Source organism: Dreissena polymorpha, chromosome 1, assembly GCF_020536995.1.
Source record: "Dreissena polymorpha isolate Duluth1 chromosome 1, UMN_Dpol_1.0, whole genome shotgun sequence".
Classification (NCBI taxonomy): domain Eukaryota; kingdom Metazoa; phylum Mollusca; class Bivalvia; order Myida; family Dreissenidae; genus Dreissena; species Dreissena polymorpha.
Genome location: NC_068355.1, coordinates 164,017,835 through 164,036,544, shown reverse-complemented (window position 1 = coordinate 164,036,544; position 18,710 = coordinate 164,017,835). Strand labels below are relative to the sequence as shown.

Sequence of the window (18,710 nt, the reverse complement as noted above, 5' to 3'; positions counted from 1 at the left end):
TCATCCTTCAAGGTCAGAGGTCAAATATATGTGGCCAAAATCGCTCATTTTATGAATACTTTTGCAATATTGAAGATAGCAACTTGATATTTGGCATGCATGTGTATCTCATGGAGCCGCACATTTTGAGTGGTGAAAGGTCAAGGTCATCCTTCAAGGTCAGAGGTCAAATATATGTGGCCAAAATCACTCATTTTATGAATACTTTGGCAATATTGAAGATACCAACTTGATATTTGGCATGCATGTGTATCTCATGGAGCTGCACATTTTGAGTGGTGAAAGTTCAAGGTCATCCTTCAAGGTCAGAGGTCAAGTATATGTGGCCAAAATCACTCATTTTATGAATACTTTGGCAATATTAAAGATACCAACTTGATATTTGGCATGCATGTATATCTCATGGAGCCACACATTTTGAGTGATGAAAGGTCAAGGTCATCCTTCAAGGTCAAAGGTCAAAAAAAAAATCAAAGCGGCGCAGAAGGGGACATAGTGTTTCTGACAAACACATTTTTAGCTCGGCTGTTTTCGGACAAAACCCGAGCTATTGTCATTTGCCATAACTTTTTCAATATTTAACATAGCAACTTGATATTTGGCATGCATGTGTATCTCATGGAGCTTCACATTTTGAGTGGTGAAAGGTCAAGGTCATCCTTCAACGTCAAAGGTCAAATATATAGCTTCAAAGCGGCGAAAAAGGGGATAGTGTTTCTGACAAACACATATCTTGTAATTTCTTAAAACTTTAACGTTCGTTGAAGTTTGGTCATAACTTTTTTAATATTGAACATAGCAACTTGATATTTGGCATGCATGTGTATCTCTCGGAGCTGCACATTTTGAGTGGTGAAAGGTCAAGGTCATCCTTCAAGGTCAAAGGTCTAATTTATGGCTTCAAAGCGGCGCAATAGGGGGCATTGTGTTTCTGACAAACACATCTCTTGTTTCTACTTTTTTTACCAATAAAAATTATGAAATAATTGTGAGGATAGTAATGTTACCTATCCAGAAAAATATCAATTGGGATTGAACCCAGGACCTTCAGCTTCCAAATCAGACAAACACTACTGCGTCATTATAAAAGCCAGCTCATAAAGCAAGGCGGTATAAGTTCTCCTTATACCGAACCCTGCTACAGTTACAGTTAGAAATGATAAAAACATGATCAGTGTGCATGATAACTATGCAAAACACTGACAGATTTCCTATGCCTTGTCATTATTGACCACGTACAACAATATCTCATAAATGTTACCAATTATTGAAAATCTATATTGGCCATTTGTGGGAGACTATAATTGATCTGGATTGATATGTTGCATGCAGTATCATATTGCAGTATAAGCCATAGAATTTTAGTTCTCTCTCGTGTTTTGTTGCTTTTTCTCGGGGCGTGTTTTCAGGGTCCGTGCATTCAGTAAAACAATCTACTTAGGTAGTAACAAAAATGGTTCCAGCGTTTTCTCTTCATGTGTAATTTTTAGTTGAACAAAATTGTTGATTCAAGTTGTAAAAGTTCGGATTGTATTTTCTGCAGCTTGTACCAAAGTATATTTATTTTGACATTTAGAGGGGCTATGAGGGTTGGAAATCTGCTGCCAAAAAATGCACATGATACTTAGTTTTAAACTCTTATCAAATTTTAGAGTACCGTTTTTTACTTGAATGTTTAACTGAAACATTAAAATACCAAATACTGCCTCATATCAATAATATGGGCCACAACATGCCAAAATGGGTCTTGTGCCATACGCTGCCAGGGTAGCTCCAGACCAGCCTACGCATTTGTCCAGTCTGGTCTTGAGCAATTATATTGGCTTATGAGACCACCAAACCTTGCTTGATTTTATACGCTCCTGACTAGATGCTCCAATGGATGCCCGTGGCATAAGACCCAATTTTGCATGATGTGTCTCATCCTTGATTCATATGAAATGATGTTGTATCACAGAAAACATACATTCCAGTCCAATTCCTTGCGTGCTGTAATAAACGTGGTGATATCCCACACACAGTTGGATTACTTCTCCAGAATAAATAGTTGTCTAAATAATTGTTTCAATCAATCCACACGCCAAACCAGCTTGTCACAGTGTCAGGGAATAGGCCAATATAAAATATTGACCTTCAAGGAATCTTATTTGTTGGGGGGGTAACTTCATCTTCCCTGCAGAAAATTGCAGAATACTTTCATACTAACATTCTTCTTTTTTTCCAGTAATTTAGTCTTTGTTTGATTGGTTGTGTTCAGAAAAGCAACAAGTTTTTAATACTCTACTGTGTTTTACATTAAGATGAGTTGTTCAAATATAAATACAGGATAAACTGCATAAGCATTTGAGTGGGCCTGTAATAAAACTTATTTTTTCTATCAGTAATCAGTAATTTGAGGGTTGAGTGCGAAACTAATGTAGCTTACATAGAATTGTTAGGAAGATACAACACTTACACAAGTATATACTTTAACTGACTGGCTCAAATTCCCAATTTAAGGTTTCCATTTTTTTAAACATTTTTTTTCTAAATACATCTCAAATTTTAGTTCATCTCCCTATTTAGCTGTATGAGTTGAAACTGACTTTATACAATATTGAAAACACTTTTATTCTCAAGTTTCAAGTATGTTAAAGCAAAAAACAACAACACCAAATCCCCAAGATTAGTTAAAATGTCACATTTCTTGCTGTTTGAAAGGGCCTCAGTCCCAAAATGGTGAAAAAACACTGGCAATATAATTAAATTATGTAACTAATATCAATTGATTTAAATAAGGAAATACCCCCTATGAAGACTGTCTTTTCACTGTATGTCTCCTCACACCATGAGCTTTCATCTGTAACTGAGCCGCAGTCTGGGAAAATGGGGCCTAATGCATGTGCATAAAGTGTCATCCCAGATGAGCCTGTGCAGTCTACACAGGATAGCTAGGAACGACACTTTCTGCATAAAGTAGATTTTCTCTAAGGAGATACTTCATTTTAACAAAAAATACCATAACAGGGAAAGTGTTGTCCTTGATTAGCCTGTGCTGACTGAACAGGCTTATCTGGGAGGACACTATGCACATGCATTAAGCCCTGTTTTCCAAGAGCGCCTTTCAAATCTTCTGGCGCAAACAACCACTTTTTTGCTGTTGATGAAACAATCAATTTTGTGTGAACGGCAGCAGTTTGAAACATGTCAATATGCAAATCCAATTTCTCCAGGGTCCTGAATTTCGTTTCTGATATTGGGAGATTTGGTATAAGCTCTTGAAAAAGTAATTTTCTCAGAAACTTGTTGCCGGGATATAGATTGAGAGATTGAAGTTGGTGGAGTCAATTCTTTGCTTGGCCAATAAGGAGGTGGGGTGGGAGAAAGTTAGGGTATTTTGGGGTAGGGTATGGTGGGGTACATGATGGGTGTGGGACCTTGCAGGGTTTTCATGGAGGGAACTAGTATTTTTTGCACTCGATGAGGTAAGTTTGTTATATCCAATAATTACATGTGTTCTGTGATTTCAGTTAATAATGCCCAAACCATTATAATAATGTCAATTATTTCAGAAGAAATTTATGACTCTGATTGTTACTTACTCAGGTAAAATATTATTTTTATTCATTTAATATATGGAAAATTAATATGTTAATTAACAATATGTTGCTAAAAATAACAGCATGACCAGCTTCAAGTTCAATTTATTAAAACGTAAAAATGGTATTGATTGAGTGCATACATACAAAAGTATTATGACCAGAATTTTTTTGAATAAACATTATTTTCAGACTTGTATTTTGTTTGCAAACTTTGTTGGAACTTTCGGGGTGGGAATTATACATGAGTTTGAATTATTTCCTTAAGATTGCGGTATATAACAAGTGGAGCTAGTTCATTACTAATATGATGGTATTCATTTTTTCAATGTTGTGAATTTATATGTTAGGGAATGTGCCATTACTTTTTTTCATTTGGAATTCAATGTATCCATTTTAATACTAAAAATGCAGTTTAAATCTTAATTTGATTTAGTAAATTATATATGCACAGTCTCAACCCTTTCCCACTCAAGCAAAGCAAAAATGGCTATATGCATACAGCATAAAACCAGCACAGCCTGCGAGTAACTCGCAGTCTGTTCAGGTTTAATGCTGTTTGCTGCTCATCAGTATCTTAGGGTTGGAAAGAAGCCTTTAAAACTTGAATGTTGTAAGAAAAGTCTTTAATTAAATTTAAATTTCTAAGGGACTACAAATTTGTCAAAATAAGGGTATCTAAGGGTAAAGGGTTAAGCAAGCAAAATGTTTTCAGGTCTTCAACAGAACCAATTAAATTGTAGACGGGCTAAATGTGTTATAGGCCTTTTATCACAAACAGACTTAAGTAAATATTCAAACTCAAAACTTCTGTGTGCTCATTTTGGTGTTCGCAACAGTTTTTTGAGTTTTGAGTGGGAGTAAACACTGAGTTTGAGGAGGAACAGGTGCATACAGTACAACCCCTCTTAAGCAGCCAGTCAAGGGAAACGACCAAATTGGATGCTTAAGTGGGTTGGCCTCTTAAGGGGAGGTTGGGTCATAAGAAGTCTGGAGTTGATGAGTGCATGGCCAACTGTTCAATTTTTGTATAAACAAAATGGTAAATATGTGTTCATGTACTAAACAATGTATAGACCTAAACTAATTTTATTTCTTCCTTTCTAAAATCAGCTATAAAACAACATTTGCATTCAAAAAAAAAATCTATTTATCTTTCTAATCATCATCAATATCATCATCATCATCAGAATCAAGTCAATGAAAAAGAATCATTCTCATGATTCATTGTTTAAACAATGCGCGTTGAATGGCCCCAATGCACTTAAGATGGAAACAGTTGTGAATCAGTTATGCGTGAATAACTCCCGTGTCACTATCAATTGATAATTTAATTGGTTTATTGCAGTTGTATGGCTTTGTAATACCTACTGCACGAATTGGTCCCGACAGTGATCTCCTCCACGATAAAATCTTGGCCAGTTACTTAAGAGACTGATAATAGCAACCAGGTGTAATCCTCCTGGTAATCGTGCTTTTCATGCATAATATTATAAAAACATTTTTTTGCCGTGTAAAGGGTTTTATCAAAATTAATATTGAAATCATTGTAAATATAAAACAAATATAAATGTTTTATTTAAGTCCCAAATGAGAATAATAATTTGTAATCGGAAACACACTCTTGATTGGTTTATGTTAATGAGACATTTACAAATTCAAGCATCAAAAAAGTCCTCATGTTTTTCCTTTGTCCCGACAAAAGCGCACGAAAATTATGCACCAATGTACAATGTCACGCCATACCCATTCCAGTAATAATAGGTGATATTCGCACGTGCGGAAACAACAAGATCAAACGGTCGCATATTGCTTTTAACCTAATAACCCGATAATCCGCCACTAATTAATTGCAATTTGCAAACTGGCTGTCAAAATGTTTATCACACATCATGCTTCAGTACTACAGAGCCTAAACAGCAGACCGTTGCGTCGGTGTAATTTTGCCAATGTACATTACTGACTTACTCGCGTGTGACCACTCATATGGGGGAAATTTAACATTTGGGATGCAAAATTGCTGGCGGCTGGCAGGAGAAACGGGGTAACTGCTAAGACGGGCACAGACGGGCCGCCTAAACGGGGCGACCGGCGATGAGGGGTGACCGGAAGTAGGGGTCGGACTGTATTCTGAGCTGAGAGTTGAGAGTGTTTGTGAGCTATCCAACATTCTCAATACTCAGCTGAGTGGAAACTCAAGTCTCCTCTTCTGAGTTGAGCTCAACAGTTGAGAATGTTTGTGATACTGGGCGTTTGGGGTTTGAGTTTGACTCAACATTTGAGAATGTTTGTGATACTGGGGGTTTGGGGTTTGAGTTTGACTCAACAGTTGAGAATGTTTGTGATACTGGGCGTTTGGGGTTTGAGTTTGACTCAACTATGAGTTTGATAAAGAATAGGCCAGTTTTTCTATAAATGAGATTTCATACGTTCTAAAGGGGACCTTTTCACTGATTTTGTATGTACTGAAGTTGGTCATTAAATACTGTAATTTTGATAAAATGTAAACATCGGAACTAAATAGCTCTAGTAAAAAACAAGAATAAAATTAAAGAAAGAAAAAAAGTATTCCGAAACTGGGCTCAAACCACTGACCCTTGGAGTAAAAGTCTAATGCTAAGACCACTCGGCCATCAATGCTCATACAGTGAGAGGTGTATTTAATACATAATATAAGCAAACCTCGTAATGTCACAAAATATAACCATTACAACAGAACCCTCCAAATTATTCAATGGTTTTGCATTTTTAACAATTTATAATTTTCAGGTTTTCAAAATGTCAAAAGATGCATTTAATGGATATTTTAGAACATTGAATATGTTCAGTATTACTATAAGCTCGCAAATATTATTACTACAACAAAAATTTGCAAATCTTAAACAGTTCTTTTCAATTTTGTCAATTTACCAAAACGTGAAAAGGCCCTTTTAATTTTCAGCTGAGTAGAAACTCAAATCTCATCTTCGAGTTCAGTTAAAAATTAGAATGTTCTTGATACAAGGCACATATTATGTGTCTTGTTCTGAGAAAACTGGGCTTAATGCATGTGCGGAAAGTTTCGTCCCAGATTAGCATGTGAAGTCTGCACAGGCTAATCAGGGACGACACTTTCCGCCTGAATTGGATTTTTCCTAAGAAGAGACTTCATTTAAATGAAAAATGTCATAAAAGCGGAAAGTGTCGTCCCTGATTAGCCTGTGCTGACTACACAGGCTAATCTGGGATGAAACTTTACGCACAAGTATTAAGCCCCGTTTTCTCAGAAAGCGACTCATATTCTCTCCTGGGACGGTGTTTCTTGTGGCTTGTAATACAACAATCGGATAATAAGCCTTGCTGGGCCGTGTATCACAATATTGATAAATTGACGTATTTTCATAATCTCACACATCCGGTGGGGCAGTGTTCCATTCTGACTGCACCATGGAACATGTCCGCAGGGAGAGGCTGTGAAGGATTCATTGATTGAAATCCATCATATTTCTGCAGCAATTTCTCTCTTTCAAATTGACATGTCATCAATACTTACCATGCTAAATCAGTTGAACAGAAAATCATTGTATTGCAAACTCCAAGTTTTAATCAGATATTTTTGACAACTAAATGTCATCAGAACCTTATGGATTTTTAAGCAAGGTTCCATTTCTGCAGCAAATTATGTTTCCATTTCAGAATGCACTGCGATTTTGTGGCTTTAATTTATAATTTGTCATTATATTGGAGTTACAGTGTTAAGTCAAGTGGAAAATGGTACAAACTATTGACAAAACAAATTAAATGTGTCTCTAATTATTATGCTTAGAGAAATGTTTCAATTTCTGTCCAACCTTTTGTGCTATTTTCAGGTCTCGACTTGTTACGGACATGCGCACATTACATTTGACAAGAATGTTTTAAGTTGGACATTAACACATTATATAGCACATGCACATATTATGTCAGCCATCAGGGCTTTTTTCTTGATTTGGGGAAAGGGCCTAGCCTTCCATTTTTGCGAAAACATTATCAACAAACCTGAACAAGGGGAAGAAATTGCCCAAAGTAAGCATGCAATTTGGGAAAATTTGCATAATTTGAAAGAAATTCACATTCCTTAAGAGATCTATGTAAGGCCCTTGCTAAAGAAGAAAAAAGAGCCCAGACCATGCACTTATTCGTTGAACATGCACACATCATTCTGCCTGCTCACATATATTTTTTATTTCCACAGGTGCCTGTCCCCTTACTGCAGGTATTCCTTCTTCAACCTGCAGTCCCACACCACGCTGAAGAGGCCCCATGCCCCCAACGTGTACTGGGATGATGTCAACGTCATACTCGCAGGTACCGGGCTACTTTGACTTGATAGGATACATGCATATAAGCTGCGTTTTGGGAAAATGGCGCTTAATGCATGTGTGTAAAGTGTTGTCCCAGATTAGCCTGTGCATTCCGCAGAGGCTAATCAGGGATGCAACTTTACGTTCTTATTGTACTTATTTTGTTTAAATGAATTCTCTTCTTATCAAAAATCTATTTAGGCATACATTTTAGTCACTGGTAAGCCTATGTGTAGTACAAGATAACATCGCACAACACTTTACACACATGCATTAAACCCAGTTTTCCCAGAGAGAGGCTTTTATTTTGGCTTAAATAAAATATTGAAAGACTTACATTTTAAAAAATATATAAAAATATATATAAACTAAATTCATCTTTTATAACTCTGTCGGTAGCTCACCTCTGGTCACCTTAAAACTGGCGACATACATGGTCTGTCCAGCCTCAGGCATCGTCAAAGTTTAGTTTGGTAACATCTTTGGAGGCCTTATGTTTCATCCAATCTCAAACTTTGGATGCAGGTACATTTGAGAAGTCCGAGTTTCGGCAGTACCTGATGGGTCCACCACTGGAGATTGAGGTTCACGATCGCGACCGCAAGCCTGAGGAGGTCAAACTGAGGCCGACCCTGTTTGGGGACGACCTTGAGGACGAGAAGATCAGCAACGTTGGAACTGTTGCTAGTACGTGGGCTGCCCATGTAGTGTAGGAGATGTATACTCAGGCATTTTTCTGGCCATTTTGGAATATTGCAATTTCGGGGTTTGGGTATTTGTTTCAAAAATTTGAAAAGCCTAGTGATTTGGTAAAAACTATTTTAAAATGACTTAATACAATTTAAATTATAAGAAAAAATCATTTAAATTATAGTTGCCTTCATATATGTTATTAAAATAAAATTTAAATATAAAAAGAGATTTCCAAGCAATATGGTCCCCTACCGGTGAAACTCCACCATTGTCAGATTTTTATGCCTCCGGATCGAATGATCGGGGGTATATTGTTTTTGGCCTGTCTGTCTTTCTTTCTGTCTGTCATTCCGTCATTCTGTCATTCTGTCCCAAAACTTTAACCTTACGGTAAAGTTTTGCAATAACTTTTGAAATATTGAACATAGCTTGATATATTTGGCATGCATGTGTATCTCATGGAGCTGCACATATTGAATGGTGAAAGGTCAAGGTCATCCTTCAAGGTCAAAGGTCAAAATAAAGCGCAGCGCATTAAGGGGCATTGTGTTTCTGACAAACACATCTCTTGTTTATTTTATTTTTTTATTTGTTGCCATAGCAACCAGAATTCTTGACGTAGGAACAAAATAAAATGACATGCATAATCTCCATATTGCCATCTATCCATGTTTCAAGTTTCATGAAAAAATATGACAAACTTTTAAAGTTATCGCAGGATCCACTGTTTTCAGCATTATTTCTAGTCTATTTGTTAATATTTCTAGTCTATTTATTGCCAAAGCAACCAGAATTCTTGACGTAGGAACAAAATGAAATGACGTGCATGATCTCCATATTGCCATCTATCCATGTTTCAAGTTTCATGAACAAATATGAAGAACTTTTAAAGTTATCGCAGGATCCAGAAAAATGTGACAGACAGACTGACTGACTGACAGACAGAGCGCAAACCATAAGTCCCCTCGGGTTTCACCAGTAGGGGACAATAATCATTTAACACTTATTAATTTATTATTTTCAAGTTGGAAAATTTTTCACATTGGGAATCGTTAACCAATTTGCTTTGGGAATGGGTATGATTAACAGACCTGTGGATATGCTAGGAAAAGGCCTGATACTTGGATAGATTTGAAATGCTATACACCATTCAAGTGTCTTTTGCATTTCCAATTAACTGTCAAAATATTTTATATCTGAGTTATTTGAATGTTGTTTGTACTTTTAAAATCATTTTTTTGCAAGAAGTGGTCTTGGAATAGCTTAACATAGGTTTCATCTGACTAACGTAAAATGATTTTTCAATATTGCATTTTTCACCACAAGTTTGCAGTAACTTCCCCAAAACACAGAGCCAATAGGGTTCATTCACAGCCTTTCAGCCCTTTAAAACTTTGCTAAATGCATGTGCGTAAAGTTTGGGCCCATATAAGCCTGTGCAGTTGCACTGTCAATTCATAGAGAACCATTCTGCTTAAATTAGATTTTTGCTTAGAGACTTCCTTAAAATGTGAATAAAGCACGTGATTTAAGCACTTTTTTCCCAGAACTATGAGATTTAATAGGTAAGACACCTAGTGGCCTAACGAATCTCAAGCCCTGCCTGTTGTTCCCTTGGTCAGGTTGGAACACACTTCACAACCTGTTCAAATAGGTTGGTAACCCAGTCATAATCAATAGCTGAACTCATATACAGCCCTCACTGTTGTTCCCTTATTCAGGTTGGAGAACACTTCACAACCTGTTCAAAGAAAAGTCCAAGATCTGTGACGACATAATACACACATGCATTAAAGGGATCTTTTCACGGTTTGGTAAATTTACAAAATTGAAAAAAGTTGTTTCAGATTCGCAAATTTTCGTTTTAGTTATGATATTTGTGAGGAAACAGTATTACTGAACATTTACTATAGTCCAATATAGCCATTATATGTATCTTTTGACGATTTGAAAACCTAAAAATTATAAAGCGTTGCAACGCGAAATGATTGAATAATTTGGAGAGTTCTGTTGTTGTCGTTTAAATTTACGAAACTACGAAGATTGCTTATATAAGGTATAAATACTATAACTGTGAATACCCGGCGGAATAGCCGAGAGGGCTAATGCGCTTCTACTTCAGACTTACTCCGGGGGTCACTGGTTCGAGCCCTGGTACCGGCTACTTTTTTTTCCTTTTTTAAATTTTATTCTTGATTTTTTACTGGAGCTTTTAAGATCCAATGTTTACATTTATCAATATAAAGCATTTAATGACAAACTTCAAAATATGCCAAAATCTGTGAAAAGGCCCCTTTAAGCCCGTTTTTTCCAGAATGCATCTTAAATATGTCAGTTATCAAATGGCTGAAATTATCTGTCCCAGGTCGGCGAACACTTCACAATCCGTTCAAGGACAAGTCCAAGATCTGGGACCCATACGGCGTGGCCAAGGTTGACCTCTCTGACCTTCTGCTGGGTCATCGCTACCTCCACCTGAAGATTCCCGTACACAACTGCCCCCCGCCTGACCTTCTGGGCCTGGGCGACAGCCGCATGGGCGGCAAGATGGTCGGCATAGCAGGGGCCGTCGACGGACCAGGTAGGGATAGCTTCTTAGATATTCAGTTTAATTAGTTTGAACCTATTCATTTAAGCTTTGTTACATCGAAAGCCTTTGGCTTATTGAAATGCTCTGGAGTTCAGTTTCCTGGATAGAACCATGATTTGGTTTCTTTAAGGAGATATGAAGAACTCTGTTGCAGTGGGGATCAGACCTGTGACTTCCCTGATACTTTTCTTCTCCTTTTTATATTGTTTTTGGCCTGTCTGTCATTGTATGTGTCTGTGTGTGTGTGTGTGTGTGTGTCCCAAAACTTTAACCAAAACTTTAACCTTCTTCATAACTTTTGCAATATTGAACTTAGCAACTTGATATTTGGCATGCATGTGTATCTCATGGAGCTGAGCATTTTGAGTGGTGAAAGGTCAAGGTCATCCTTCAAGGTCAAAAAAATTATTTCAAAAACTTTAACCAAAACTTTAACCTTCTTCATAACGTTTGCAATATTGAACGTAGCAACTTGATATTTGGAATGCATGTGTATCTCATGAAGCTGCACATTTCGAGTGGTGAAAGGTCAAGGTCATCATTCAAGGTCAAAGGTCAATCAAAAAAATCAAAGCGGCACATAAGGGGGTGATTGTGTTTCTGACAAGCACATCTCTTGTTTTGTAATTTGACAGTAAAAACAGGGTCAAACTTGTTCATCAGCCAGCTACACTGTGTTATGTTATACTTCCTCTCCTTTAAAAAAATTATATGGATTTTGTGAAGAAAAACTTTGCCCATGATAGTTAATTATAAGCCATGTCTAAATTGGTGAATAGATTTTCTTTTCTGTGATATAGAGAATATTTTATTAGTGACTTTTTATATTATGTTATATCGGACAAGTATGATAAAGCATAGGAAAAAGGCTTGCTTTCTGCTCATTGTTTTGGTTGCATTCATAATGGTGTTTTGTTTTGTTTTTCCCTCAGTGTACTCTGTTGCTAAGTGTCATGTGATAAACTTGTTGTGTCTTGTGATGGACTTTTTGCTAAGTCAAGTGTTATGTACTTTCCTTGTTCTTTCAGTGGACGGTCCCCTGGCCACTGGTCACTACATGTCCAGTCACACCATGCTCAAGGTCAAGGTCGAGTTGGCTCAGCCCCTGGTGACCCCTGAGGAGGTTGCTGCTAAGAGACACATTGCTACCACAGAGGAGGTATGCAGAGGCAATTTTTACAACCTACCCCCCACCCCCCCCACCCTCAGAAATAAAAAGGTTGTGTGGGAATATACTTTAAGTCTAGTTTTGGGGAAATTTCTAGTTTTGTGCTGTAAATGTTGTTCAAGAGTAGCCTGTGCATTCTGCTAATCCGGTATAACACTTTTGAATTTCCTTTAATGTTTTCGTTTAAAAGAAGTCTGTTTCTAGTCTAGTTTAGGCATAAAGTGTTGTCCCTGATCAGGCTGTGCAGTCTGCACAGGCTTATCTGGGATGACATTTTACGTTCATTCATTAAGCCCAGAATGTTTCACTGGAATCACCCTTTCGGACAATCTGTTAGTCTGTCATGTTGCACATGTGTTCTTTGTGTTGCAAATAAGTCTCTCATTTTCTGCCTACTGACATAAAACTTCAATAGAAATGTTGTATATAATATACTAAACAGAAATGCAAGATGAAATTTTCGTGTAAGGCCCAATATTGTTTGCAGAGTTATATGCCCTTGAACTTTGGCAAATTCAGAAACTTACATAATTGTACATGTGTATATTGTGTCATGAACTAGTCAGTTTTTATGTATCACAACAAATCTTTATAGGAATGGTCTTTATATTAGGTTGAAGTGCATGATGTAGTTTGTGTGTATATAAAACTTTTTTTGCAGAGTTATTTGCCCTTCACCCAATGTGATTCAAAAGATCAATGTAAAGCTTTTGTTTTATTTAGTTTAAACCTTTTTATTTAAGCTCAATTGCGTGGAAAGCCTCAGGTTTATTGAAACGCTCTTGAGTCCGTTTCCTGGGCCTAGAACCAGTACTTTTGGGGAGATCTAAAGAACACTCCCACAGTGGGGATCAAATCCTTGACCTCCCGGTCACTAGGCGGACCCCCTATCCATTACACCACAGCGACCTGTTGTTTTATTTCAGTGCCCATTCTCGCGTATCGTGTTCCGGTTTGACTACAAGAACACGACTATGCTGAGCCAGCTTCAGAACCTGATCACAAAGATCAACGCCCGCGCCCTTGAGCTTGATGACATGCCTCAACACGTGGTGGATGCAGCGCTGTCCACTTACAAACTCTCTGGGTATGGTCTTGTAGCAGTTACATTAATCCTGTGGTGGATGCAGCGCTGTCCACTTACAAACTCTCTGGGTATGGTCTTGTAGCAGTTACATTAATCCTGTGGTGGATGCAGCCCTGTCCACTTACAAACTCTCTGGGTATGGTCTTGTAGCAGTTACATTAACCCTGTGGTGGATGCAGCCCTGTCCACTTACAAACTCTCTGCGTATGGTCTTGTAGCAGTTACATTAACCCTGTGGTGGATGCAGCGCTGTCCACTTACAAACTCTCTGGGTATGGTCTTGTAGCAGTTACATTAACCCTGTGGTGGATGCAGCGCTGTCCACTTACAAACTCTCTGGGTATGGTCTTGTAGCAGTTACATTAACCCTGTGTTGGATGCAGCGCTGTCCACCTACAAACTCTCTGGGTATGGTCTTGTAGCAGTTACATTAACCCTGTGGTGGATGCAGCCCTGTCCACTTACAAACTCTCTGGGTATGGTCTTGTAGCAGTTACATTAACCATTTCGTTGTGGATGCAGCGCTGTCCACTTACAAACTCTCTGGGTATGGTCTTGTAGCAGTAAGATTAACCCTGTGGTGGATGCAGCCCTGTCCACTGACAAACACTCTGGGTATGGTCTTGTAGCAGTTACATTAACCCTGTGGTGGATGCAGCCCTGTCATCTTACAAACTCTCTGGGTATGGTCTTGTAGTAGTTACATTAACCCTGTGGTGGATGCAGCCCTGTCCACTTTCAAACTCTCTGGGTATGGTCTTGTAGCAGTTACATTAACCCTGTGGTGGATGCAGCCCTGTCCACTTGCAAACTCTCTGGGTATGGTCTTGTAGCAGTTACATTAACCATTTCGTTGTGGATGCAGCGCTGTCCACTTACAAACTCTCTGGGTATGGTCTTGTAGCAGTTACATTAACCCTGTGGTGGATGCAGCCCTGTCCACTTACAAACACTCTGGGTATGGTCTTGTAGCAGTTACATTAACCCTGTGGTGGATGCAGCCCTGTTCACTTACAAACTCTCTGGGTATGGTCTTGTAGCAGTTACATTAACCCTGTGGTGGATGCAGCCCTGTCCACTTACAAACTCTCTGGGTATGGTCTTGTAGCAGTAACATTAACCCTGTGGTGGATGCAGCCCTGTCCACTTACAAACACTCTGGGTATGGTCTTGTAGCAGTTACATTAACCCTGTGGTGGATGCAGCCCTGTCCACTTACAAACTCTCTGGGTATGGTCTTGTAGCAGTTACATTAACCCTGTAGTGGATGCAGCCCTGTCCACTTACAAACTCTCTGGGTATGGTCTTGTAGCAGTTACATTAACCCTGTGGTGGATGCAGCCCTGTCCACTTACAAACTCTCTGGGTATGGTCTTGTAGCAGTTACATTAACCCTTTCCCGCTCAGAACCAAAGTGAAAATAACAATTTGCAACCAAACATAAAACCAGAACCGCCTGCAAGTAAATGGCAATTGGTTCACGTTTTATGCTGTTTGCGTCTCAGCAGTTCCTTAGGATGGGAATGAAGGCTTTAAAGCTAGAATCTATTAATAAAGGTCTTTAACTATCACCCGCCATAGGCTGAGGGATATTGTTTTGGCGTTGTCCGTCCGTCCGGCACTTTTGTGTCCGGAGCCATATCTTGGAAGTGCTTTTGCAGATTTCATTGAAACTTTGTATGAGTATATGGATAAGAGGATGATGCACACCAAATGGCATTGTACACCATCAAATAATAACGGAGTTATGGCCCTTTGTATTTTGAAAAATGCTTTTTTTTGTGTCCGGAGCCATATCTTGTGTCCAGAAATATAATGGCCAGGGATATCAATTCAACGACTTTGCTTGTTTAATTTGATTTTTGAAGAGACTTCAAATGCAAAAATGCCTATCTGAGTGGTAAAGGGTTTATGATGGCCCCATTCATGTACTATCAGTGTTCCATCTCACAGGGTTTATGATGGCCCCATTCATGTACTATCAGTGTTCCATCTCACAGGGTTTATGATGGCCCCATTCATGTACTATCAGTGTTCCATCTCACAGGGTTTATGATGGCCCCATTCATGTACTATCAGTGTTCCATCTCACAGGGTTTATGATGGCCCCATTCATGTACTATCAGTGTTCCATCACACAGGGTTTATGATGGCCCCATTCATGTACTATCAGTGTTCCATCTCACAGGGTTTATGATGGCCCCATTCATGTACTATCAGTGTTCCATCTCACAGGGTTTATGATGGCCCCATTCATGTACTATCAGTGTTCCATCTCACAGGGTTTATGATGGCCCCATTCATGTACTATCAGTGTTCCATCTCACAGCGTGTAATGTTGTTTGCATGGCCTTGGTTCCACAGTTTTGATCGAATCTTTTTGAAAAAAAATTGTGGGTATATTTTAGCCAGGTTCAATAATAAAACCAAACTTTCAGTTTTCTCTTCAAACTTAACCACGTTGTAAAATCTGTGAAAACAGGGGTTTATTGCATGTGCTTACAGTGTCCTCCCAGATTAGCCTGTGCAGTATTAGCATAGTAGAGTAGAAAAAAATCCCTACCTTTACAGTGTCTATTCTAGAAATCAAGAAATGGGGGGGCGAAAGTCCTTCTGACCTCGAAAAATAGGGGGGATTTTTTAGAAATGGGGGTAATTATCAAATACCATTTTTATACATTTTTGTTTTAATGTTTAATTTGTTAACCTTTTTGAAAAAAAATTGTGGGTATATTTTAGCCAGGTTCAATAATAAAACCAAACTTTCAGTTTTCTCTTCAAACTTAACCACGTTGTAAAATCTGTGAAAACAGGGGTTTATTGCATGTGCTTACAGTGTCCTCCCAGATTAGCCTGTGCAGTATTAGCATAGTAGAGTAGAAAAAAATCCCTACCTTTACAGTGTCTATTCTAGAAATCAAGAAATGGGGGGGCGAAAGTCCTTCTGACCTCGAAAAATAGGGGGGATTTTTTAGAAATGGGGGTAATTATCAAATACCATTTTTATACATTTTTGTTTTAATGTTTAATTTGTTAACCTTAAACATTATTACATACTGTCAGGACAGTGAAAAACTATAGTAACAACCTTTGAATATAACAGCACTTTTCATAGTATTGACTAAAGAACGAAAATATGTTTTCACATGGTAGTTTTGTATCATTTAAATACAAAAAAAAATTACTGATTTGCATGCCTTTCATGATCAATAACGCTCATTTGAGAATACATGTTTTGACAATATTATGCATGAAATGCACAGTCTTATGGCGATTACATCACGAGTCGTCAGCATGATTTCACTGCAGATATTGACTGCCTACGAGTGCTGTTGTACATTCAAAGCGTGCGCTCTCATTGGCCAATAGTGACTTTCCGACACTACAACGCTCTGCCTTTTTGCGGGCTTAAGTTGCATAAAGAGATACATGCAATTGACAGACGATCGTAAATTGGCTCTGAACATTTTTGGTCAAGTCAATATCGCTAAGATTTTTAAAAAATACTCCTGGATAACAAGCACGCGAATTTTCTTGCACATATTCTGGAAATGTGCGCCATCTTTGGAAAATTAGCGTTCTAGAATGGACACTGCCTTTACTATACAAGAAAGAAATACTTAAACATAATTCACAGAATTTAAAGCTAATGTTTTGTGTCTTAGTACATGTTTTTGTTATCAAAATATTCTTAAAATCTTTTTCATTTCCTCTGTATACAAATGTATTCTATTTTTATTGGTGTACATATTACTTTTGTTGATAAACAAGATCACATCAAGTTGTTGCTCTGGTTACAGGATGCAGCAGCAGAGTCGTACCCTGGACATCCTGACCGGGTTCCAGGTCCTGGACGGACACATGCACATGTTTGTACTGGAGGGGCTGAGAGAGGGGGCAGTGAACGAGGTGTGGACCAACCTGCCCCAGCCAGAAAACTCTGGTAAGTGAGACAGACAGACAGACACATTGACAGACAGACAGACACATTGACAGACAGACAGACACATAGACACATGCACATGTTTGTACTGGAGGGGCTGAAAGAGGGGTCAGTGAACGAGGTGTGGACCAACCTGCCCCAGCCAGAAAACTCTGGTAAGTGAGACAGACAGACAGACACATTGACAGACAGACAGACACATTGACAGACAGACACATAGACACATGCACATGTTTGTACTGGAGAGGCTGAGAGAGGGGGCAGTGAACGAGGTGTGGTCCAACCTGCCTCAGCCAGAAAACTCTGGAAAGTGAGACAGACAGACGGACAGACAGACAGACACATGGACAGACAGACAGACACATAGACACATGCACATGTTTGTATTGGAGTGGCTGAAAGAGGGGGCAGTGAACGAGGTGTGGACCAACCTACCCCAGCCAGAGAACTCTGGTAAGTGAGACAGACAGACAGACACATGGAAAGACAGACAGACACATTGACAGACAGACATATAGACACATGCACATGTTTGTACTGGAGGGGCTGTCAGAGAGAGGGGGCAGTGAACAATGTGTGGACCAACCTGCCTCAGCCAGAAACCTCTGGTGAGACAGACAGACAGATGGACACATGGACAGACAACAGAAACATGGACACACACAAAGAGACATGGACATGTTTGTACTGAAGGGGCTGAGGGAGGGGGCAGTGAACGAGGAGTGGACCAACCTGCCCCAGCCAGAAAACTCTGGTTAGTGAAACAGACAGATGGATTCATGGACAGACAGACAGAAACATGGACTGACACAAGGACAGACAGACAGACACATGCACATGTTTGTACTGGAGGGGCTGAGGGAGGGGGCAGTGAACGAGGTGTGGACCAAACTGCCCCAGCCAGAAAACTCTGGTATTGCAATATATTGTCAGTTCAAAAACCCGTATTGCAATATATTGCAATGTATTGCTAACTTGTACCTGAATTATAACTCGCCAGCTAATCACCAAACCCAACTTAATTACATGAACATAACCTTTGTATTTTAGGCTCTAGTTATATCCTCTTGGCAATTCTAGCCTTTTTTACAAAATGCTTTATAAACCCAATTTACTCTTTTTAGTCTTATGAAAGATTAGTATTGTCATATTGTCTATAAAGTCAAACTCTGCGTTCGTTTCGTCTGCCATTCTGAGAACTTTTATAAAAGCCGACAAGAATAATAATAACCCAAAACAGAATTGTGGATGTTTAAAAGCCGGTCATGTAACTTATCAGAATGCTGTTATCTAAAAAAAAGAGTAATCATTATTACTTCTGTTTATATA

The 18,710-nt window shown here is 38.7% G+C and overlaps 1 protein-coding gene across 1 annotated transcript in view; it reads left to right on the top strand.

Annotated features, from left to right (window-relative positions):
- LOC127858836 (uncharacterized) overlaps positions 1–18,710 on the top strand; it is a 62,915-nt gene that overhangs the window by 30,323 nt on the left and 13,882 nt on the right. Inside the window, 6 exon segments of the mRNA XM_052396159.1 lie at positions 7,792–7,904; positions 8,426–8,587; positions 10,959–11,174; positions 12,212–12,342; positions 13,278–13,438; positions 17,239–17,381. Coding sequence (XP_052252119.1) covers positions 7,792–7,904; positions 8,426–8,587; positions 10,959–11,174; positions 12,212–12,342; positions 13,278–13,438; positions 17,239–17,381 — 926 coding nt within the window.